The sequence below is a fragment of the Acipenser ruthenus genome, chromosome 2 (genome assembly GCF_902713425.1).
Source record: "Acipenser ruthenus chromosome 2, fAciRut3.2 maternal haplotype, whole genome shotgun sequence".
Taxonomy (NCBI): Eukaryota; Metazoa; Chordata; class Actinopteri; order Acipenseriformes; family Acipenseridae; genus Acipenser; species Acipenser ruthenus.
In genome coordinates this window covers 45,345,971-45,366,244 of record NC_081190.1, presented here as the reverse complement: position 1 = coordinate 45,366,244, position 20,274 = coordinate 45,345,971, and the positions used below count along the sequence as shown (strand labels likewise).

The window sequence follows — 20,274 nt, the reverse complement described above, 5'->3', positions numbered from 1 at the left end:
GAAGAATAACAGTGACAATCCTGGTCGTGAGGGTCTGGAGAAACCACGAAAGGACAGGCAAACGAGGCTGAGGAAGACCACCAACCCGGAGAAGAAAATAAATAAAATAATCTGCATTCATGTACCTGAATCAGGACGTGTGTAGATTAGCGGGGAAACCGTGGGCAACCCCATATAGTATAGTAGGGGAATAACAAAGTGCAGGCTGACGACCCGAGCCGTGCGGGTAGCGACGGTGGGGGAACGCTGCAAGAGCAGCACCTTTTATCTTGTAGTTTTGTTACTGTGTTTTATTTTGCTTTTTACTTTCGCCCTTTTGTTTGTACTATTATTTAGAGCACCTGCGTGTGCACTGCTAGTGAATGGCTAACCTTTTACCATTGCTGGTATTGGGTTGTGCTCTGGAGTCAGTGCTACAGTGCCACCTTGTGGCGTAAATAAATCTGTGCGTCAAGTGGCGTTTTCAACTACAGTTCTGTCTTGTGTACAGTGAATTCCCACACCATCCCACAAGTATGTACAAAATTACGCACACATTATATAAAAGGAATACAAAAAATCATCTTTTTTGTAAAATAAAATGAAATACTCTGTATTATTATTTATTTCTTAGCAGATGCCCTTATCCAGGGCGACTTACAATTGTTACAAGATATCACGTTATTTTTACATACTTATTTTTACACATTATTTTTTACATACAATTACCCATTTATACAGTTGGATCTTTACTGGAGCAATCTAGGTAAAGTACCTTGCTCAAGGGTACAGCAGCAGTGTCCCCCATCTGGGATTGAACCCATGACCCTCCAGTCAAGAGTCCAGAGCCGTAACCACTACTCCACATGCTGCCCTGTATATATTTTAGATTGTTGACTGTTTGCTGCTGTATCTCCTACTTTTCTGAATGTCTTCACAGATAGGTATTTTTGCACGGAATGTAGTTGGATAATAAAATCACCTGATGATTTCATCTCTCCTTCCCGACTTCAAAACACATATCAAATTACTAACACTGCCTTAGGGCCTTATGACAGAGAGAGAAGGGATCTGAGCTGCAAATCTCAGTACAAAGGGGACACAGCCAGAGTGCTTTGTTTTTGTTTGTTTGTGTAGCAGAGGACTAGTCTAGTGCACTGATGATCGTGTAAAGATTATTGCCCACATTGTCAAACAGATAACGCAGCAATAACTATCCATGATGTGGTACGGAACAGAAAAGCCAGTGCACTTGTTATGTTTGTTTTTTAAAATTGCTCTTCCTGCAGTGATTTAGAGGACATATCTCAAACCCATTTTGAAAAGAGCTTTAAAACAGAGTTTAGTTATAAGTATAAAAGGTTGTCAAGGTGTTAACAATGAAAAGAAAAATTACAGGTATGTTATTTAAACAGTTGTAGCAACACGTGGGGAACTTTGTGAAAACCAAACAGAACCACCTTCAAGAAATAATTACTTCACCCTTTTTCGACAAGTACTTAATAAGGTGCTCTGACCTACTGGTGTCAAAGGAGCAGATGTCAGGGCCATCAATAGTTGATACTGTAGGCACAAAGGTGTATATGTACATATTTACTGTACAGTGACTGTTTTATAGAATGGATTTTACAATTACTTTTCTCATACTAAATACACTGAAACCCAGTCAACCCTGCATACAAACAGTGAATGCTATAAAAAAAAAAAAACAAGAAAGTCTTCTCTGGCCATGATGTTACATTCGCATGTACCACTGACACAAGCATCTCAGATTTAAAATGTACATGCCGTTATCACCTGCGGTGAGTAGATAATCAAGAGAATAACTTACCAACTATGAGTAATTCTATTCCAAAGAAGCAAGCCAAAAGAAGCAGACACAACTTTTTAGCTAGTCCTATAGTAGTCATATAAAAGAGGGATAACACCGTGTAACAAATTTTTAATTTTTTTTTTGGTTCCTGGGTAGTAACTGTTATTTCCTAATTGCTTATGCCTCAAAAGTATAGAAAATGGCTATTATTCCCTACAAACTTTGCTTTTGTGACCAGGACAGTGATATTTTGAAATTTACCTATTTTCCAGAACATTCCAGATAGATTCAGTGCTGAGTAAACTTGGAGTAACTTCTAGAACTTTCTAGAACTTTCCAGTAATATAAATAGTAGTATAAATACAGGGGCCTTAAGCCCACCAGTTCAGTTTAGTTCCAGCTGCCTAAGTGGATACATATCTGCATTTTTCTGAGATGGCATCAAGGTCATAGGAAACTTAAAAATGGTGGCATTCCTCATGGGTCTCCAAGGCGGTTTTACCAAGTTTCCCTGCTATCTTTGCCTTTGGGACAGCAGGGACACCAAGGCGCACTACCACAGGCGGGACTGGCCACAGCGGACCGAGTTCTCTGTGGGGAGGAACAACGTCAAGTGGGAGCCACTGGTGGACCGCCAGAAGGTGCTGATGCCACCACTGCACATCAAATTGGGCCTTATGAAACAATTTGTCAGAGCTCTAGATAAGGAGTCGGCAGCCTTCAAGTACCTTCAAGACTTCTTCCCTAAGCTGTCTGAGGCAAAGGTCAAAGCCGGTGTCTTCGTCGGACCACAGATAAAGAAGATCCTGGAGTGGAATGAATTCCCCAAGAAGCTCACTAGTAAGGAGAAAGCGGCTTTGAACAGCTTTGTCGCAGTGGTTCGGGGCTTCCTGGGCAATCACAAGGCCGAAAACTATGTGGAGCTGGTTGAGACTCTGGTGAAGAACTACGGCACAATGGGCTGTAGGATGTCCCTCAAAGTCCATATCCTTGATGCTCATCTTGATAAATTCAAGGAGAACATGGGAGCGTACTCGGAGGAGCAAGGCGAGCGCTTCCACCAGGATATACTGGACTTTGAACGCCGCTACCAAGGACAGTATAACGAGAACATGATGGGAGACTACATTTGGAGGCTGATTCGTTAAAGTGATTTACAGTATAATCGTAAATCTCGAAAAACTACTCACTTCGAAATCTTTTGTAGTCATTTTTGTATTACTTTAGTATAAATACATGTTAATTTGGATTCATATGTTGTTTTTTTCTGACTTTATGTGAACGAAAAGACACAAATTCGCCCGTTTTCTCATTGGAAATAGGTAAATTTCAAAATATCACTGTCCTGGTCACAAAAGCAAAGTTTGTGGGGAATAATAGCCATTTTCTATATTTTTGAGGCATAAGCAATTAGGAAATAACACTTACTACCCAGGAACAAAAATTGTGTTACATAGTGTAATCAACATGATCGCTGGTATCCTTTTTCTCGTATTAAATATCTAAAACAAAATTACATTGGAAATGTGAAAAAACGGCAAGTTATCAAAAGTGCCCAGCCATTTAAAGTGGAGACATCAAAAACACAAGCCAAGTTTCAAGAAAGTTGCAAACGTAATACCGATCCACAAAAAGGGAGACAAAACCGAAGCCTGACTTCTATTACATGTAAACTTACGGAAACTATAATAAGATCCAAAACGGAAAATTACCTATATGGTAACAATATCCTGGGAAACAGTCAGCATGGTTTTAGGAAAGGGAGATCGTGTTTAACTAACCTGCTTGACTTTTTTGAGGATGCAACATTGACAATGGATAATTGCAAAGCATACGACATGGTTTATTTCGATTTCCAGACAGCTTTTGACAAAGTCCCGCATAAAAGATTACTTCTCAAACTGAACGCAGTAGGGATTCAAGGAAATGCATGCACATGGATTAGGGAGTGGTTAACATGTAGAAAACAGAATGTACTGATTAGAGGAGAAACCTCAAAATGGAGCGAGGTTACCAGTGGTGTACCACAGGGATCAGTATTAGGTCCTCTGCTATTCCTAATCTATATTAATGATTTAGATTCTGGTAAACTTGTTAAATTTGCAGACGACACAAAAATAGGAGAAGTGGCAAACACTGTTGCAGCAGCAAAGGTCATTCAAAATGATCTAGACAGCATTCAGAACTGGGGCAGACACATGGCAAATGACATTTAATAGAGAAAAGTGTAAAGTATTGCACGCAGGCAATAAAAATGTGCATTATTAATATCATATGGGAAATACTGAAATTAAAGAAGGAATCTATGAAAAAGACCTAGGAGTTTATGTTGACTTGGAAATGTCTTCATCTAGACAATGTGGGGAAGCTATAAAAAAGGCCAACAAGATGCTTGGATATATTGTGAGAAGTGTTGAATTTAAATCAAGGGAAGTAATGTTAAAATTTTACAATGCATTAGTAAGACCTCACCTAGAATATTGTGTTCAGTTATAGTCACCTCGCTACAAAAAGGATATTGCTGCTCTAGAAAGAGTGCAAAGAAGAGCAACCAGAATTATCTCAGGTTTAAAAGGCATGTCGTATGCAGACAGGCTAAAAGAACTGAATCTGTTCAGTCTTGAACAAAGAAGACTACGCGGTGATCTGATTCAAGCATTCAAAATTCTAAAAGGTATTGACAATGTCGACCCAGGGGACTTTTTCGACCTGAAAAAAGAAACAAGGACCATGGGTCACAAATGGAGATTAGATAAAGGGACATTCAGAACAGAAGATAGGAGGCACTTTTTTACACAGAGAATTGTGAGGGTCTGGAACCAACTCCCCAGTAATGTTGTTGAAGCTGACACCCTGGGATCCTTCAAGAAGCTACTTGATGAGATTGTGGGATCAATAAGCTACTAACAACCAAACGAGCAAGATGGGCCGAATGGCCTCCTCTCGTTTGTAAACGTTCTTATGTTCTTATGTTCTTAAATCATTGGGGAAACCTTGCCCAGCACAAAGCAATTAGGCACGACTGGCCAGGTTCCAGATATCACTTCTTTTTTCACTTAATGGATAATAACACACACACACACACACTACGGCAATAGCAAAATTGTTCAACCTATATTGAGGCAATGTATTGTCGTTTGGATAGGGTAAATGTAAATAGTATCCTAGTCTGTTGAAAGGATTAAGATATGAATCTGTGTAGCATAGTGGTTATGTAGTTGGAGTGAAAGTATGACTAGTTAGAGTTCAAATACTGCCATATATATATATATATATATATATATATATATATATATATATATATATGTAAAGGTTTGCAATATAAACCCTGTGTCAGAATCGAACCCAAGACATGCTTCCAATGCAGCTCGCAATGCAGACACCCTCGCTTTCACGCTACAAAGTTTGTCTTTTCATTTGACAACATTTGCAAGTAGTATAGCAGTAAAGTAACAAGTAACGAAACAAAGAAGATTTTGTAAATGATTATGTATTATCCCAGTTGTATTGAAAGCTTTCATCTGATTTTGCAAACTATCATAATAAGTTTGATCCGTTCATTTAGTATATTGTAACGTTTTCACGTTTAGGAAGTAGTACTCAGGGAGACGGTGTTGAATTCTCAAAATGTTTGTTTTATTTTAACCCTATGTTTTAGTCTTGGAACTTTCACTGTATATTCTCTTTGGTCACAGCTCACATGCTCGCTCAGTCGCAACCAAAATTTCTCATTCAAGTTCAGCGCAGGACTGTCTCCAGTCCCCAGGCTCATGCACCCCCTTATATAACCTCCCGTCATTTCCCACCGCTGTCCGGCTCATTAACCAGTCACATCCATGCTCTGCAACCTCCAAAAACATCAGCACACATTCTCCCCACTCATTCACTCACTCCCCCATCCCATGCTAAGTAACGGCGTGACCCATTCCTCTTACAATACATGTAACATAAAAGACAGACAAGGCAAACTGAACAGTCCTGCTACAAAGCATTACCGGGTCATTACAATATATTTTTTAATTTGAAAATAAAAATATATGAAAGCATGACAATCTTTATATACAAAAATATTCACTAATATACAATTGAACATTATAAGTATTTATTTTCGTTTCATACAGTATTAAATGGCAGGGTTTTTTTGTTTTAATTTAGTAGTCGCTAATTGATTTTACCCCGTTTTTCTCCCAATTTGAAAAATCCAGTTGTATTTTTAGGCTCAGCTCACCACTACCACCCCTGCGCTGACTCGGGAGCAGCGAAGACGAACACATGCTGTCCTCTGAAATGTGTGTCGTCAGCTGACTGCTTCTTTTCACTCTGCAGGCCCGCCATGTGCCCGACCAGTCTATATGGGTCCCTGGTGCGTGGTGAGCCGAGGACACACTGGCCTATATATATATATATATATATATATATATATATATATATATATATATATATATATTGCTGTCCTTCAGCATAGCTAATTCTCAGAAATTAAAGTTCCTTTTTGTCCAGTGGGGACCACAAGTAGCGTTACTCTCATCAATTAGTATTGAGAGAAAACCGTACTTCCTTGCACCAATAGGGACCACAATGAGCGTTACACTGACAGGAAACCAACATTTTTCAGAGATCAAGATCAGAATCTCAGAATGATGAGATGATGAGAGAAAAAAATAATCTCCAAAATGTAAAATATGTCCCGAGAATTCTTAGCTGGCTGACTTCATCTTTCAAAATATTGCTTGTTTTCTCAACTAATCGTGTAGCACTGACAAAAACACAACACGCTTGCAAACTGAAGGTTATAGTTTCAAATCCCACACATGCTAGTTCTTTTTTATATTTATACTATATAAAAATATCTATTTTTGCAGGCAAATGTTCAATTTTAAAACAGAAATAAATCATTTCATATAAATGATATGATATAGGTGTCACAATAAATGCATTCCCTAGTATATTTCCATGTTGACAATACAAGTTAATTATCATTAAACTCCTGTCCTGTAATAAACATATGAATATATAAAAATGCCTGGGGTCTGCAAAAATCTGAAAAAAAGGGAGAAGGACATTTTTACCTACTTTGGTGACTTATTTCTCTTACTGTAAGACAGGTATTGACTTTTTTTTCTACATTTCACCTAGGAGTGTTGGGAACTACAAATTAAAAGTGAAATGGTACTTTTGGCCAATTTACTTTTGCTGCACCAATACCCTGAAACCACGTAAACTGCTGATAACTTGATGCGAGGAACTACAGTTCCTCTCAATATTTAAAGTTCTACAGTATGCTTGGTTTTAACACTTTAATGTGGGATATGCAGATATTTTAATGACATAACTGTAGACTTAATAATGGCCCTTGCTTTCAGGTACCATTTTATTTACTGTGCTATATGTCAGTTCTGTCTAATTGCAGCAGCTAGACCATGTGACCTTAACACAGGAAGTTAGTTGATACCAGATAGCAACAGTGTCATTATTTTGATATGCAGAGTTGCACTTTAAAAAAAAATGTATATCTCGAATTAAAGTCAAAAATCCAACACATAAACACAAATGTTATCACAATGAAAACATAGCCACTGATGTTGCTCACAAATAAGAAGAAAGTCGTAACCCTTCATTATGACTTAATAGTACAGGAATAATATTAAGTAACAAATCATTTATGATCCAATTGATATATACATATTCAAAGTTATACATGATTCTATGGAACATTTTATCTAAAAATGCAGTTATTACTTTTAACAAGTTGAATGATAAATGATGTAACATTCTTAAAGGAGCTGCTTTGGTCTTTGAGTTCAGTTAGATATTGCAGCAGATCTCTAGGCAACAGCTAGTATCAGCATGGCCCTCATCCAAGTCTGTTTAACACCATTGCCTGATTTCTCTAATAGGCAACATTTATCTCTGGTCATGCAGAGCTATTTCTTATGAGGGATCTGGTCACTGATAGTGCTCTCTATTCTCAGTGGTGTACAGTGGTGCATGGTGGTGCTTGATATTAAGTGACTTACTATACTATATTTCTAACTACACTAAATCCTATTCAATCATCCACTCATAATTAGCAATGAATAACAGACTCTCAAACACATTGAGCTAATTAAGCTGAAGCTTTCACTGCTTTAAAAAAAAAAAAAAGGCTGGTGCTTTTCATTGTCTAGATTATATATATATATATATATATATATATATATATATATATATATATATATATATATATATATATATATATAAACCCTTTGCTTACCGGTGTCTGTTGAGAGTTGAGTCCAGATCGCTTTGTTGTGCTTAACCTTTTCCAGGACTCTGCAAAGCGCCCACGGCTGCCCCCCCTTCCACCTGCTTCGTCCCTTGTTGAACATCCTCTCTCCACCTCCCCTCGGCTTCTCCACTTCTTTTTACCCATTGGTAATTAAGAGTTTTTGTTACAGAAGGAACCCTGATTTGTCAATGCTTTACTTTCGCATCAGCAATAAAAAAAGCAATCTTTCTGTCTCACTCAGTCTACAATTTCTAAATTGGTGGCTTGATAGCAGCCCCACCTTTTGTGAAACGTAGGGCTGCTCTGTTCCCAGGATTGCTTCAGAAGCAGCCAAGCAGATACTGTTTAAAGCAAGTCACTTTCATTATAAACACACCTCTCTCTCTCTCTCTCTCTCTCTCTCTCTCTCTCTCTCTCTCTCTCTCTCTCTCTCTCTCTCTCTCTCTCTCTCTCTCTCTCTCTCTCTCTCTCTCTAACTCTCCCCCTTCCTCCTTTGCAGCCTGATTCCGCAGCCTGGGCTCTTTTTCATAGTGCATTAAAGCCTTTGTATTTACCAAGATAAATGAGATGAGCTAAAGAGACCAGCTGGCTCATGCTGGTGCTCCTTTCTTCTCTCTTACTCACCTTAATGAGGAAATACCACAACCACGATCCCTCCTCCTTGGTTTATAGGATCCAGTACAGGTACTTTTCTTTACAAAGTGCGATTGCTTAGAACATTCTGTGATTGTTTTTTAAGTACTGATTAAATGGCCTCTATCAAGGTTTGAGCAAAGTTAACATAAGCAATGTTCAAGGTGCTTTAAATTGGCCATACAGTACATGAATAACATACTGTGTATTTTGGTCTATTTTCTATTTGGGCAGACATTCAAAAGCTAGCAGACGAGCTACAACTGTCTATGCTTATCAAATCCTGTGGTTTTAATAAATGTCCAGGGAAGGTTACCAACCAACTGCAATCCCCAGATATGCAGGTTTGTGCTGGAGTGGACTAAAAGGGACTTGTCATTCAAAAAATAAGAAAAATAATTTAACAAAAATAAATACAAACAGCACCATTCTATGAAATTCCAAACTCTGAGCCAAAAACATTTCAAGTCAAGGTAAAATAAAAAAATAAAATTAAGGATTTGAAGCTATTTACCTTCAAAGTCCTCTTTGTTGTGTTGTACTGTGCCACAAATAAAGTGGGGGAAATTCACAATGAAGTGACCATTAATTACATTTGTGAGTTGTTTTTACAAAGTTCCCTTCGATTTATGATTTAGATACGCCACCACTCAGATAAATCAATAAGCCCCCAATGGGTGTTTTTCTCCATTCAGAAAAAAAACTGTGCTGGAGTAAACACCGGTAGCAATGTCAATTTCTCCCAGTACGTTTTTTGTCTGAAAGTAGGTTTGTTTTTTTTCCAGTAAAGCTTTATGTAGTTAAATGTATGACTTAACTTTTCTTTTTTTTGTAAACTTTCCTGCTGAAGGCATTCTGAGCAGAGCCTAGTGATCTCAGCAGGTTATTATAACATGGATCCTTATTGCTGTCATTTAAATATGCACTATAATCTGTTCCTTCTGAACTATTCTTCCCCGTATTGTAAAAGACTGAGACGCCTTTAAGGGCATAGAGTTGAACAGATAACAGCCAACCGCCAATATTAATAACAACCGCCTATGCCTTAAAATAAGTTAATTTAACACTAAATAATAGGACTAGCCTATCTTTTGTACTGTATTTAATAGATAGCTACAAAGAATGCCATGTATTAATTCACTTAGTCACTTATGCATCCTGATACTACCGTCCGTACATTTAAAAAAAAAAAAAGCACCTGTATCACAACCATATACTGTGGTTATTAGCAATCAATCATCCAGCAAATACTCAAGTTATCTCATTAATATTTTTTTTCTAGAAAACAATTAATCAAGCTGGTATTTCCGATACAACAGCATGGAAATTTAACACACCTGGAAATATGAAAAATAAATGAAAAAATACACCTGTACTTTGGAACTGTACTTCACAACAGTGGTTCACATGCAGTGTCATAGCAAACCCCCACGTGCCCCCCCTGTAGTCGTAAATGAGTCAGGTGATGATTTAGTTTCACGATTCAGAGTGAGCAGAGTATAAACTAAAAATTATTTAAACATGTTTATTGGTCTATAATCATAATGTTAATACTTGTATTGCGTTTGTTATTAATCATCTCTGGATGCTTTACATTACATTGAGCTGCATGTGATTAATTGCATAACAATGAGACAATCGAGGTCCTACTGTAAGTGACTTTGCAGCAGTTGTTGATGCATAGTTAAGGCCCTGTGAAAATTCCGATTTCACAGGCTGCGCGGAAATCGTGAAATTAGCCCAACAACGCAATTTTTACAATATTCTTAAGAAATAAAAATAATTTCATAATTATTTGTATTTCTTACAAAAAAAAAATCACATTAACGAAACTGTACAGCGCTGCTATGTGCCTGTGTGTAATATTCGCTATGCACACAGTGCTGTGCAGTGATTGTCATGTCACTATATACAATCTATGCGGGAAATTAAAATACTACATACTGTAAACAAGAAAATGGATGTCTCTAAAAAGGCTAAAAATGTGTCTGCAGCAGATCACATAAAGCAGTATCCAGCAGGAGTTTTACACAGCGATGGAGGTCAGCTCTTCTGTATGTCCTGCAACGTTACTGTAGATCACTTTTGATTTAGATTCAAGTATTCCCTGAAAGAGAAAGGTGGAAATCCAGTGCAGTACTGCGACTGCTTTACTTGCAAAGAAACAAAAAATGGTGACTTCCTGTGGCAATGTGCCCCGCCCCTGTGTGCTTATTATGTGTTGTATGTTGCGTGCGTGTGTTAAATGTTGGTGTATAGATTGGTACACGGGATATAAACGGGTCTGTGTTTCACGTGTATTTAAAAAGTGTAGATTTGTATTTAGGCACGAGGAGAGCACAAATCACTTCACGTGCTTGACAGCTGCAGAAGCTAAACTGAACTTCCAAAAAATAAATAAATAAATAAATAAATAAATAAATAAATAAATAAAAAATAAAACATGGTCTTCAAGCCAGTAATCTGTGACAACTGCATGATGTGGGAAATCTGAGAAAACCCAACAGAGCTCAACCAAGTTTGTGTAAAGTGCCGCACGATCCAGGACTTGCTTCGAGTAAGTCTGTTAGAAATGGAGCTGCAGGAAATGAGACAGTAACAGGAGCTTGAGGTGCTGACACACCCACAATTCATGGAAGTCTGCACCCCTAGCAGACTGAAAGCCACCAGGGAGATGGAAGAGAGTCGAAACAGCTGGGTTCAGATAGGCAGAAGCAGGGAAAAAAAGAAACTTGGTCAAACACAACCACCAGAAATCCAGACATCCAACAAATTTGAGCCACTTCAACATTTGGATGACCAAAACCAACATCAAGAGAATGAAAGGAACAACATCCAGGACCCTATAAACAGTGCTGACTAGGCAGCAAAAAGAAGGGAGGTCATGATTGTTGGGGACTCCATATTGAGAAACACAGCAAGTTCAGTTCGCAGTTTGGACCCCTTTACTACAACAGTGTGCTGCCTCCCAGAAGCCTCTGTCAAGCACATCACTGAGAACGTGGACAGGCTCCTAGAACGAACAGGAGACGACCCGGTAGTAGTCGTCCACATCGGTACAAACAACATTGGAAGAGACAGGCCAAGATCCCTGCAAAACAAATTCAGAGAGCTAGGAAGGAAATTAAAAGACAAGACCAAAACTGTGGTATTTTCTGGGATACTGCTGGCACCTTGCAAAGGACCATATGGACAGCTGGAAATACAAAATCAAAATGCATGGCTGAAATCGTGGTGCACACAGGTGTGCACCACGTGGTGTTTTAGTTTTTCCAATATTATAACAGCAAGAGAACATTCAAAGAGGAGGTTAAATGTCTAAGAGACACAAATGGCAAAATCATAGATGAAGAAAAAAATAGCAAATATATTAAATGATTACTTTTCACAGGTTTTTACAAAGGAGGACATGGACAACATGCCCCACATGTCGACCTGTTCCTATCCAATTTTAAATAACTTTAGGATAACAGAGGCAGAAGTGTTAAAGGGACTAGGAGCTCTTAAAATAAACAAATCCCCTGGGCCGGATGAGATCCTCTCAATAGTACTCAAAGAAATGAAAGAAGTTATTTACAAACCGCTAACCAAGATCATGCAACAGTCTCTTGACACAGGGGTTGTACCAACAGACTGGAAAATTGCAAACATAATACTGATCCACAAAAAGGGAGACAAAACCGAACCAGATAACTACAGACCAATAAGCCTGACTTCTATTATTGGTAAAGTATTGCATGCAGGCAAACAAATGTGCATTATAAATATCATATGGGAGATACTGAAATTGAAGAAGGTAACTATGAAAAAGACCTAGGAGTTTATGTTGACTTGGAAATGTCTTCATCTCTACAATGTGGGGAAGCTATAAAAAAGGCTAACAAGATGCTCGGATATATTGTGAGAAGTGTTGAATTTAAATCAAGGGAAGTAATGTTAAAACTTTGCAATGCATTAGTAAGACATCACCTAGAATATTGTGTTCTGGTCACCTTGTTACAAAAAGGATATTGCTGCTCTAGAAAGAGTGCAAAGAAGAGCAACCAGAATTATCCCGGGTTTAAAAGGCATGTTGTATGCAGACAGGCTAAAAGAATTGAATCTATTCAGTCTTGAAGACTATGCGGCGATCTGATTCAAACATTCAAAATCCTAAAAGGTATAGACAATGTTGACCCAGGGGACTTTTTTGACCTGTGTGAACAGGATGTGAGTGGTGATAATAAAGGCAATGTCCAGACCAGAGTTCTCCCAAAAACGTCTGTGTTTTTAATTTCAATAATTACAATAAATAATAATAATAACCCCCCCCCCCCCCCTTTTGCCAGCGATGGTATCGGGGGGAACACGGCAGGTTTACAGTCCTTAATAACAAAAGAATGACACTCCTGAACCACAATCCTCCGTGCACGAAACTGTGCTCTTTCTTCCGGGGTCGTGGTGAGTGCTGGTGCTGTGCTGTGTTGTGCTGTGAGGAACGTGCTCCGGGTCTAATGCTGGCTCCGCGGCTGCAGCTCCCGACTCTCACTCCTCCTCTGATAACGACACAAACAAAACAATAACAAACGCACAGGCTCCGGCTGAATATCGTCATCAGCGCAAGGGCGTACTAACGTAGCTGCTTCCCCTTTGTACCCAGAACCTCCTCCCTGCAAGCAACCTGTTGCCATGGTTTATCCAATAGGGGCCCGCCCCGCAGCTGATTGCAATGGAATCCTTCCAGGTACATGCAACTACGCGCTCCCTCTAATATGGTCACCTTCCGGTTTCCGCCTACCGTCAAGGCAGTCCATCTAGGAGGAAGCATACGATCCACCTTACCAAGCGCCTTCTTTGGTCGGGAGGGAGATTTACAGTTTGAATTCTTTCTCTCTCTGTCACACATCTCACCCCTCAGAGTGATGCCGAAGGCACACTCGGCCAATTCTAAGTTCCCCAATGGGCCCCCCTCCCTTGAAAAAAAATCTGCATTTTGATGCTCCTTACCCGCACGATGTTTCACTGTACAGTGGAAGGGTTGCAGCGCTAGATACCACCGAGTTATCCGAGCGTTATTGTCCTTCATCGTATGCAACCACCTTAAAGGAGCATGATCAGTGACAAGAGTGAAAGAACGCCCCAGCAAGTAATAGCGAAGGGCATGAGTGGCCCATTTGATGGCCAAACACTCCTTCTCAATGACAGAGTAGTTAATCTCCCGTGGAGCCAATTTTTTGCTCATGTAAATAATCGGGTGTTCTACCCCGTCAACTTGCTGGGACAGGACCGCCCCCAGACCAATCTGGGAGGCATCGGTCTGGAGGATGAACTCCTTACTGAAATCTCTACCAAGGGGTTAACTATGGTGGCATACTCGGGGATAAAGCGGCGATAATAGCCTGCTAACCCCAATAGTGATCTCACCTGCGGTTTGGTTCTCGGGATCGCCGTCTCCACTAGAGCCTGGACTTTAGAAGCGATCGGCTTTACCCGCCCATTACCCATGAGGAAGCCAAGATACTGGGTTTCTTGTTTGCCAAATGCACACTTGCCCAGGTTAGCCGTCAGCCCCGCCTCCCTCAGAGACTGTAGGACGGCCGAAAGTCTAATAATATGCTCTCTCCAGGTAGAGCTGAAAATCACCACGTCATCAATGTATGCAGCGGCATACTGCTGATGGGGCGCTAGGACCTGGTCCATCAGTCTCTGAAAGGTGTCCGGGGCTCCATGCAACCCGAAGGGCATGGTCTGGAAATGGAACAAGCCACCCGGGGTAGAGAAAGCAGTTTTCTCTTGCGAACTCTGGGTCAGTGGAATTTGCCAGTATCCCTTCGTCAGATCCAAAGTCGAAATCAACCGCGCTCCTCCCAGTCGGTCGAGGAGCTCGTCTACCCGAGGCATGGGATATGCATCAAACTTGGAGATGGCATTAACCTTTCTGAAATCCACGCAGAACCGAGTGGAGCCGTCCTTCTTAGGCACCATCACTATCGGGCTGCTCCACTCGCTCCGGGAAGGCTCAATGACTCCAAGCTCGAGCATATCCCCCACCTCCCGGCCAACGGCACCCCTGCGACTCTCCGGGATTCGATACGGTCTCTCTCGAACCCTGACACCTGCGGGAGTAATAATAGCATGTTCAATCATATTAGTTCTGCCAGGCAAGTCAGAAAAAACATCACCAAATTGTTTCACTAACCCACGGAGTTCACACTTCTGATCAGGAAGTAATTGTTCCCCCATCGGAATGTTAACTGTAGCTGGTGTACTGACAGAGGGACCAAAATCCTCTTCTATACTGTCATTGGCTATAAACAGGGCCTCCCTTTCATTGTAGGGTTTTAATAAATTAATATGGTAAATTTCAGTTTTGTTCCGGCGATCGGGTTGTCTGATTTCGTAGTTTACATTACCAATTGCCCACATCACCTCATATGGTCCCTGCCACTTAGCGTACAGTTTAGACTCCGAAGTGGGAAGTAGCAGCAGTACCTTATCTCCTGGCCGAAAAGTCAGAATCCGTGCTTGTTTATTGTACTGCTGCTCTTGCCGATGCTGAGCCTGTTTTAAGTTCTCGTGTGCCAACTGACCAACCAATTGCAGGCGATCTCTCAACATAATTACATATTTCACTATGTTTTTAGCATCTTTATTTTGCTCCTCCCATCCTTCCTTTACAAGATCAAGGACCCCTCGTGGCTGTCTCCCGTACAGCAGCTCAAAGGGAGAAAACCCGGTCGAGCTCTGAGGCACCTCTCTCACTGCAAACATCAGGTAGGGAAGGAGTTTAGCCCAATGTTTTTGCTCCTGGTTGACAAACCGCCTCAGCATCTGCTTCAATGTCTGATTAAAACGTTCCACCAAACCATCCGATTGCGGGTGATAAACGGAGGTCCGAATGGATCGAATTTGTAATAATTTATACAGTTCCTTTAAACACCGTGACATAAAATTAGTTCCGTGATCAGTCAGAATTTCTTTGGGGATCCCTACTCTCGCTATGATCTGCACTAACTCTTTTGCAATCGCTAATGCACTAGTGGACCTCAATGGTACTGCCTCTGGATATCTGGTCGCGTAGTCCACCACTACTAAAATATGCGTATATCCACAGTCAGACTGGCTCAATGGGCCCACTATGTCCATTGCAATGCGTTCAAAGGGGATATTGATCAGGGGCAGTGGAACCAATGGGGCCGGGCGAACCCGCCCTGGCGCTACTTGTTGGCACTCTCTACAGGTCGCCACATACCGCTTCACCTCACTGTACACTCCCACCCAGTAAAATCGAGCCAATATTCGTTCCTGAGTCTTTTCGCTACCTAAGTGGCCCGAACAAGGGACATCATGAGCCAACCGCATGATCTCATGTCGAAAAGACTGAGGAACGAGTAACTGTGTTACAGTCTGCCCTGTGCTCGGGGCTCGGGATACTCTATACAGCAAATGCCCAAGCACAATGTGGTGAGGGTATGTGAGCGGCTGATTGCCATCTACTTCCTTCCCCTCGATAGACCGAACCTGCCCCCAGAGGTTAGCCAGCGTAGGATCATTTTTTTGCTCGTACGATAGATCAACATCTCGGTCCCAGACTTTCGGTATATCGAGCGGGGATATGGTAGCCTCAGCACTAGGGGTCTCAGTAACTCGGCCCGGTCGGTCACACTGGATCCCAGTTCCCTTTCCCTGGCGTTTATCAGACGTGGAGGAGTCTCCTACCAAACCCCAACCTCGTGTCATTGATGCGCCCTCCCATTTTTCCACCCTTCTCTCTCATTTAGTTTTTTGGGGGCGGAACCGAGAGGGGAACAGATCAGCATGCAGCGGAAAAATATCTCCAATAGTTTCCCCCGCTGCTCCTATGGTCTTACCGGAGACTGGCTCTACCTTTTGGTTTATAATTGTTTCGAAACATGGTCAGTCTCGACCTAAAATAACAGGGTATGGCAACCTTTTTGCCACCGCCACAATTACACGGCGGGTGTGACTACCAATGGTCACATCTAATTTAGTGAGGGGGTAGTCCTTGTTATCTCCATGGATACAGGAGATGACCACTAACCCACGTGACCACCAAGGTACCCCATCTAAGAGAGTTTAAAATCAAGGTCTGACCACACCCAGAGTCCACTAATGCGTGGGTGCTCACATTACCAACCCACACATCAACAATACAAGGTCCCTCCCAATCATTACCCCTGGACTTACCTGTCGCCGGTACCAAATAATGCAAAGCCGCACCACACTCCATTGCTGAGGGGCAATTCCGGGCAAGGTGGCCGACCCCATGGCACCGGTAACATTCCAGAGGGAGAGGCGCCCACGGAGCCTGATTGTCCCGCTGCCGACCTGACAGCGGGGAGGGGGACCCTGTTCTACCCCAGCTGGGGGTTGACCTCGGCCTCCAGTGTTGTGGAGCGAGGCCACCCGTTGGGGAACGTGAGGGTGCTGGTCCAGACGTGAAGGGTGTGTGTGGGTGAAGGGGCCCCGGCCTTGGGCCCGCCATCCTGGGTCTGATGAAGGTCGGCGTGGGATGTATCGGGGTGGGCAGCGGTGTGGGCATAGAGTCCTCGTACCCCTCAGCCAACCTGACCGCGGCGTCCAGCGTGGTGGGCCGGTGCCAGCTGACCCAATTACTGGCTTCTGGCCCCAGCAACTGTATAAATTGTTCAATGGTGACAATCTCAGCCACCTCCTCTGCTGTGCGTTCACCAGGGCAGAGCCACCGGGTCACCTGGTCCACCAACTGCTGGGCCATTACTCGGGGTCGGACTCCTTCTGGGCGTTGGTACTCCCGGAACCGGCGGCGGTGCGTCTCCTCCGTGATGTCCAGTCGCTGAAGGATGGCTTTCTTTACGAGATCATAATCCATGGCTTGTTCATGGGTTAAAGCGTGGTAGGCTGCCTGGGCTTCCCCGATCAGATTGGGTCCCAGCTGGGTAGCCCACCACTCCCGAGGCCATAGGGCTGCTGTCGTCTGCCTTTCAAAGGATGTTAAATAGGCCTCGGGATCATCCTCCAGCGACATCTTCACCACTTTAGGTTTCGGAGGCGCTACTGCTGGTTCAGCCACCGGTTCCCTCCTCTGGTTGGCCGCGAGGAACATGGCATTCATCCTCTCCATCACCGCTGCCAAGGTCTCTTCATGCCTCCGTGCCTGAGCCTCCATCATGGTGTTCAGTGCTGCAGGGTCCATTGTAAAATCCCGTTTCTGACACCACTTGTGAACAGGATGTGAGTGGTGATAATAAAGGCAATGTCCAGACCAGAGTTCTCCCAAAAACGTCTGTGTTTTTAATTTCAATAATTACAATAAATAATAATAATAACCCCCCCCCCTTTTGCCAGCGATGGTATCGGGGGGAACACGGCAGGTTTACAGTCCTTAATAACAAAAGAATGACACTCCTGAACCACAATCCTCCGTGCACGAAACTGTGCTCTTTCTTCCGGGGTCGTGGTGAGTGCTGGTGCTGTGCTGTGTTGTGCTGTGAGGGACGTGCTCCGGGTCTAATGCTGGCTCCGCGGCTGCAGCTCCCGACTCTCACTCCTCCTCTGATAACGACACAAACAAAACAATAACAAACGCACAGGCTCCGGCTGAATATCGTCATCAGCGCAAGGGCGTACTAACGTAGCTGCTTCCCCTTTGTACCCAGAACCTCCTCCCTGCAAGCAACCCGTTGCCATGGTTTATCCAATAGGGGCCCGCCCCGCAGCTGATTGCAATGGAATCCTTCCAGGTACATGCAACTACGCACTCCCCCTAATATGGTCACCTTCCGGTTTCCGCCTACCGTCAAGGCAGTCCATCTAGGAGGAAGCATACGATCCACCTTACCAAGCGCCTTCTTTGGTCGGGAGGGAGATTTACAGTTTGAATTCTTTCTCTCTCTGTCACAACCTGAAAAAAGAAACAAGGACCAGGGGTCACAAATGGAGATTAGATAAAGGGGCATTCAGAACAGAAGATAGGAGGCATTTTTTATACAGAGAATTGTGAGGGTCTGGAACCAACTCCCCAGTAATGTTGTTGAAGCTGATACCCTGGGATCCTTCAATAAGCTGCTTGATGAGATTCTGGGATCAATAAGCTACTAACAACCAAACGAGCAAGATGGGCTGAATGGCCTCCTCTCGTTTGTAAACTTTCTTATGTTCTTATTTGATTTCCCCTCTGGAATCATCTTCAGGTATGTGTATTATACAATCCTTGTAATATTTATAGTTCAGTCTTTTATTATGTCTTCTTTTAATCCCACTCTTTCTTACTGGTTTCTTGGACCATCAGGTAATTTCAGTAATGTATCTCCCTCAGCTGGAGACCATTGGAACTGCAGATCAAGGGTTCTAGAAGGTTCCAGTCTTTGGCTGCCTCTGCTGGATAATATGAGGACCTGTAACTCAGTATAGTGTATTAAAACTATTATTCAACACTTAGTTTGTCTTTGTCAGTTTTTCTTTTAAATTCCAAGTCATTCAGGAAGCAGATTGTTTAAAATAGAGAACAGTGTTTCCCATGAATCCGGTATTTTAATTAGGGAAGACAGTTCAGAAATCGTATTTGCAAAATGTTTTTATGCTTGTAAGTTTTCCAACTCAACACGTCCTGGGGCATATTTATCAAATGTGCATATATTAAGTACTTGATCCTGATTTACCATTCCCACATTGCGCCTTCACATGCACAATTGGTATTAATAAATCTCAATCTTCCAAATCTGTTTGTACGTGGAATTTACATTTGAACCATTACCCCTGCAAAAGCTCTCTGTGGAGTGTGTTTGTAATGATGAACAACACAAAGTTGTAAGCCAAAAACTAAATTTTATGATGTGAAGATAAAAGTAATTATGCCTGAAGTTCATGCACAGTAAAATCTACAAACAGAGATACGTAGATAGATATTACAGATGGGTTAAAAGTTAAACAAAAATAAATACAAGTACAGTGCACCCCGTTTATAAGAATCACATCCGCCCCAGATGATTTGATTCTTATAAGCAGTTGTTTCTTAAAAGCGGACCGATATGATTACAATTAGCAAAAGTGTGCCTCCATGCATCAGCAGTTTAAATACAGTAACCAAATGTCAATGGTGCTCAGTCACTGAGGACAATACATCAAAACAATCAAAACAAGTCCTCATGGGTAAGCAGCTTGTTATATGATCACGATTGTGTTTACTCAAGGCTGCAGAAGGCTGCGATCGTCTCGTGAGGGTGCCGAGTTTAACTGCCGTGCGGGGTTACGTGTAATGGCCATTGAATTAAAATGATATTACATACATTATTTACTGTCATGACTACTACTGCATTTAAGCATCTGTGGCTTGCTTTTTTCAGTTGTGATGCAAATCTCACAGTTTTTCACTAAGCGGAGATGCAAAGCTCTGCAAACCCCCCAAACCCCCTCCTCCTCCTCCTCATCCTCACCACACCGCAATCCCACTCCCTCTACAGCATATCAAACAATAACACTGCTGTACTCAGTATGTATTCAATGAATGTGTGTTAACTTTACTAAAACAAATTTTCACTAACAGAGAACACAAAAAACAGCTGTACAATGCAGTCGCTCGTCTTTCTTTTTCCTGCATGTC

At 42.0% G+C, this 20,274-nt stretch overlaps 2 protein-coding genes across 3 annotated transcripts in view; both read right to left on the bottom strand.

Annotated features, from left to right (window-relative positions):
- LOC117409338 (transient receptor potential cation channel subfamily M member 3-like) overlaps positions 1-8,390 on the bottom strand; it is a 403,329-nt gene extending 394,939 nt beyond the window's left edge. For both annotated transcript variants that reach the window (XM_058996498.1, XM_034015222.3), the window contains exon 1: positions 8,046-8,390. In XM_058996498.1, coding sequence (XP_058852481.1) covers positions 8,046-8,204 — 159 coding nt within the window. In that variant the 5' untranslated portion in view covers positions 8,205-8,390. The remainder of the gene's footprint in view (positions 1-8,045) is intronic.
- A 4,764-nt stretch (positions 8,391-13,154) lies between these two features.
- On the bottom strand, positions 13,155-17,868 carry LOC131699493 (zinc finger and SCAN domain-containing protein 29-like). Its single transcript, XM_058996488.1, has 2 exons — positions 16,881-17,868; positions 13,155-13,228 (listed from the first exon to the last, which is right to left on the bottom strand). Exons 1-2 carry the CDS (start codon positions 17,866-17,868, stop codon positions 13,218-13,220), a joined length of 999 nt encoding a protein of 332 aa, XP_058852471.1. The 3' UTR covers positions 13,155-13,217.
- Positions 17,869-20,274: the final 2,406 nt, after the last annotated feature.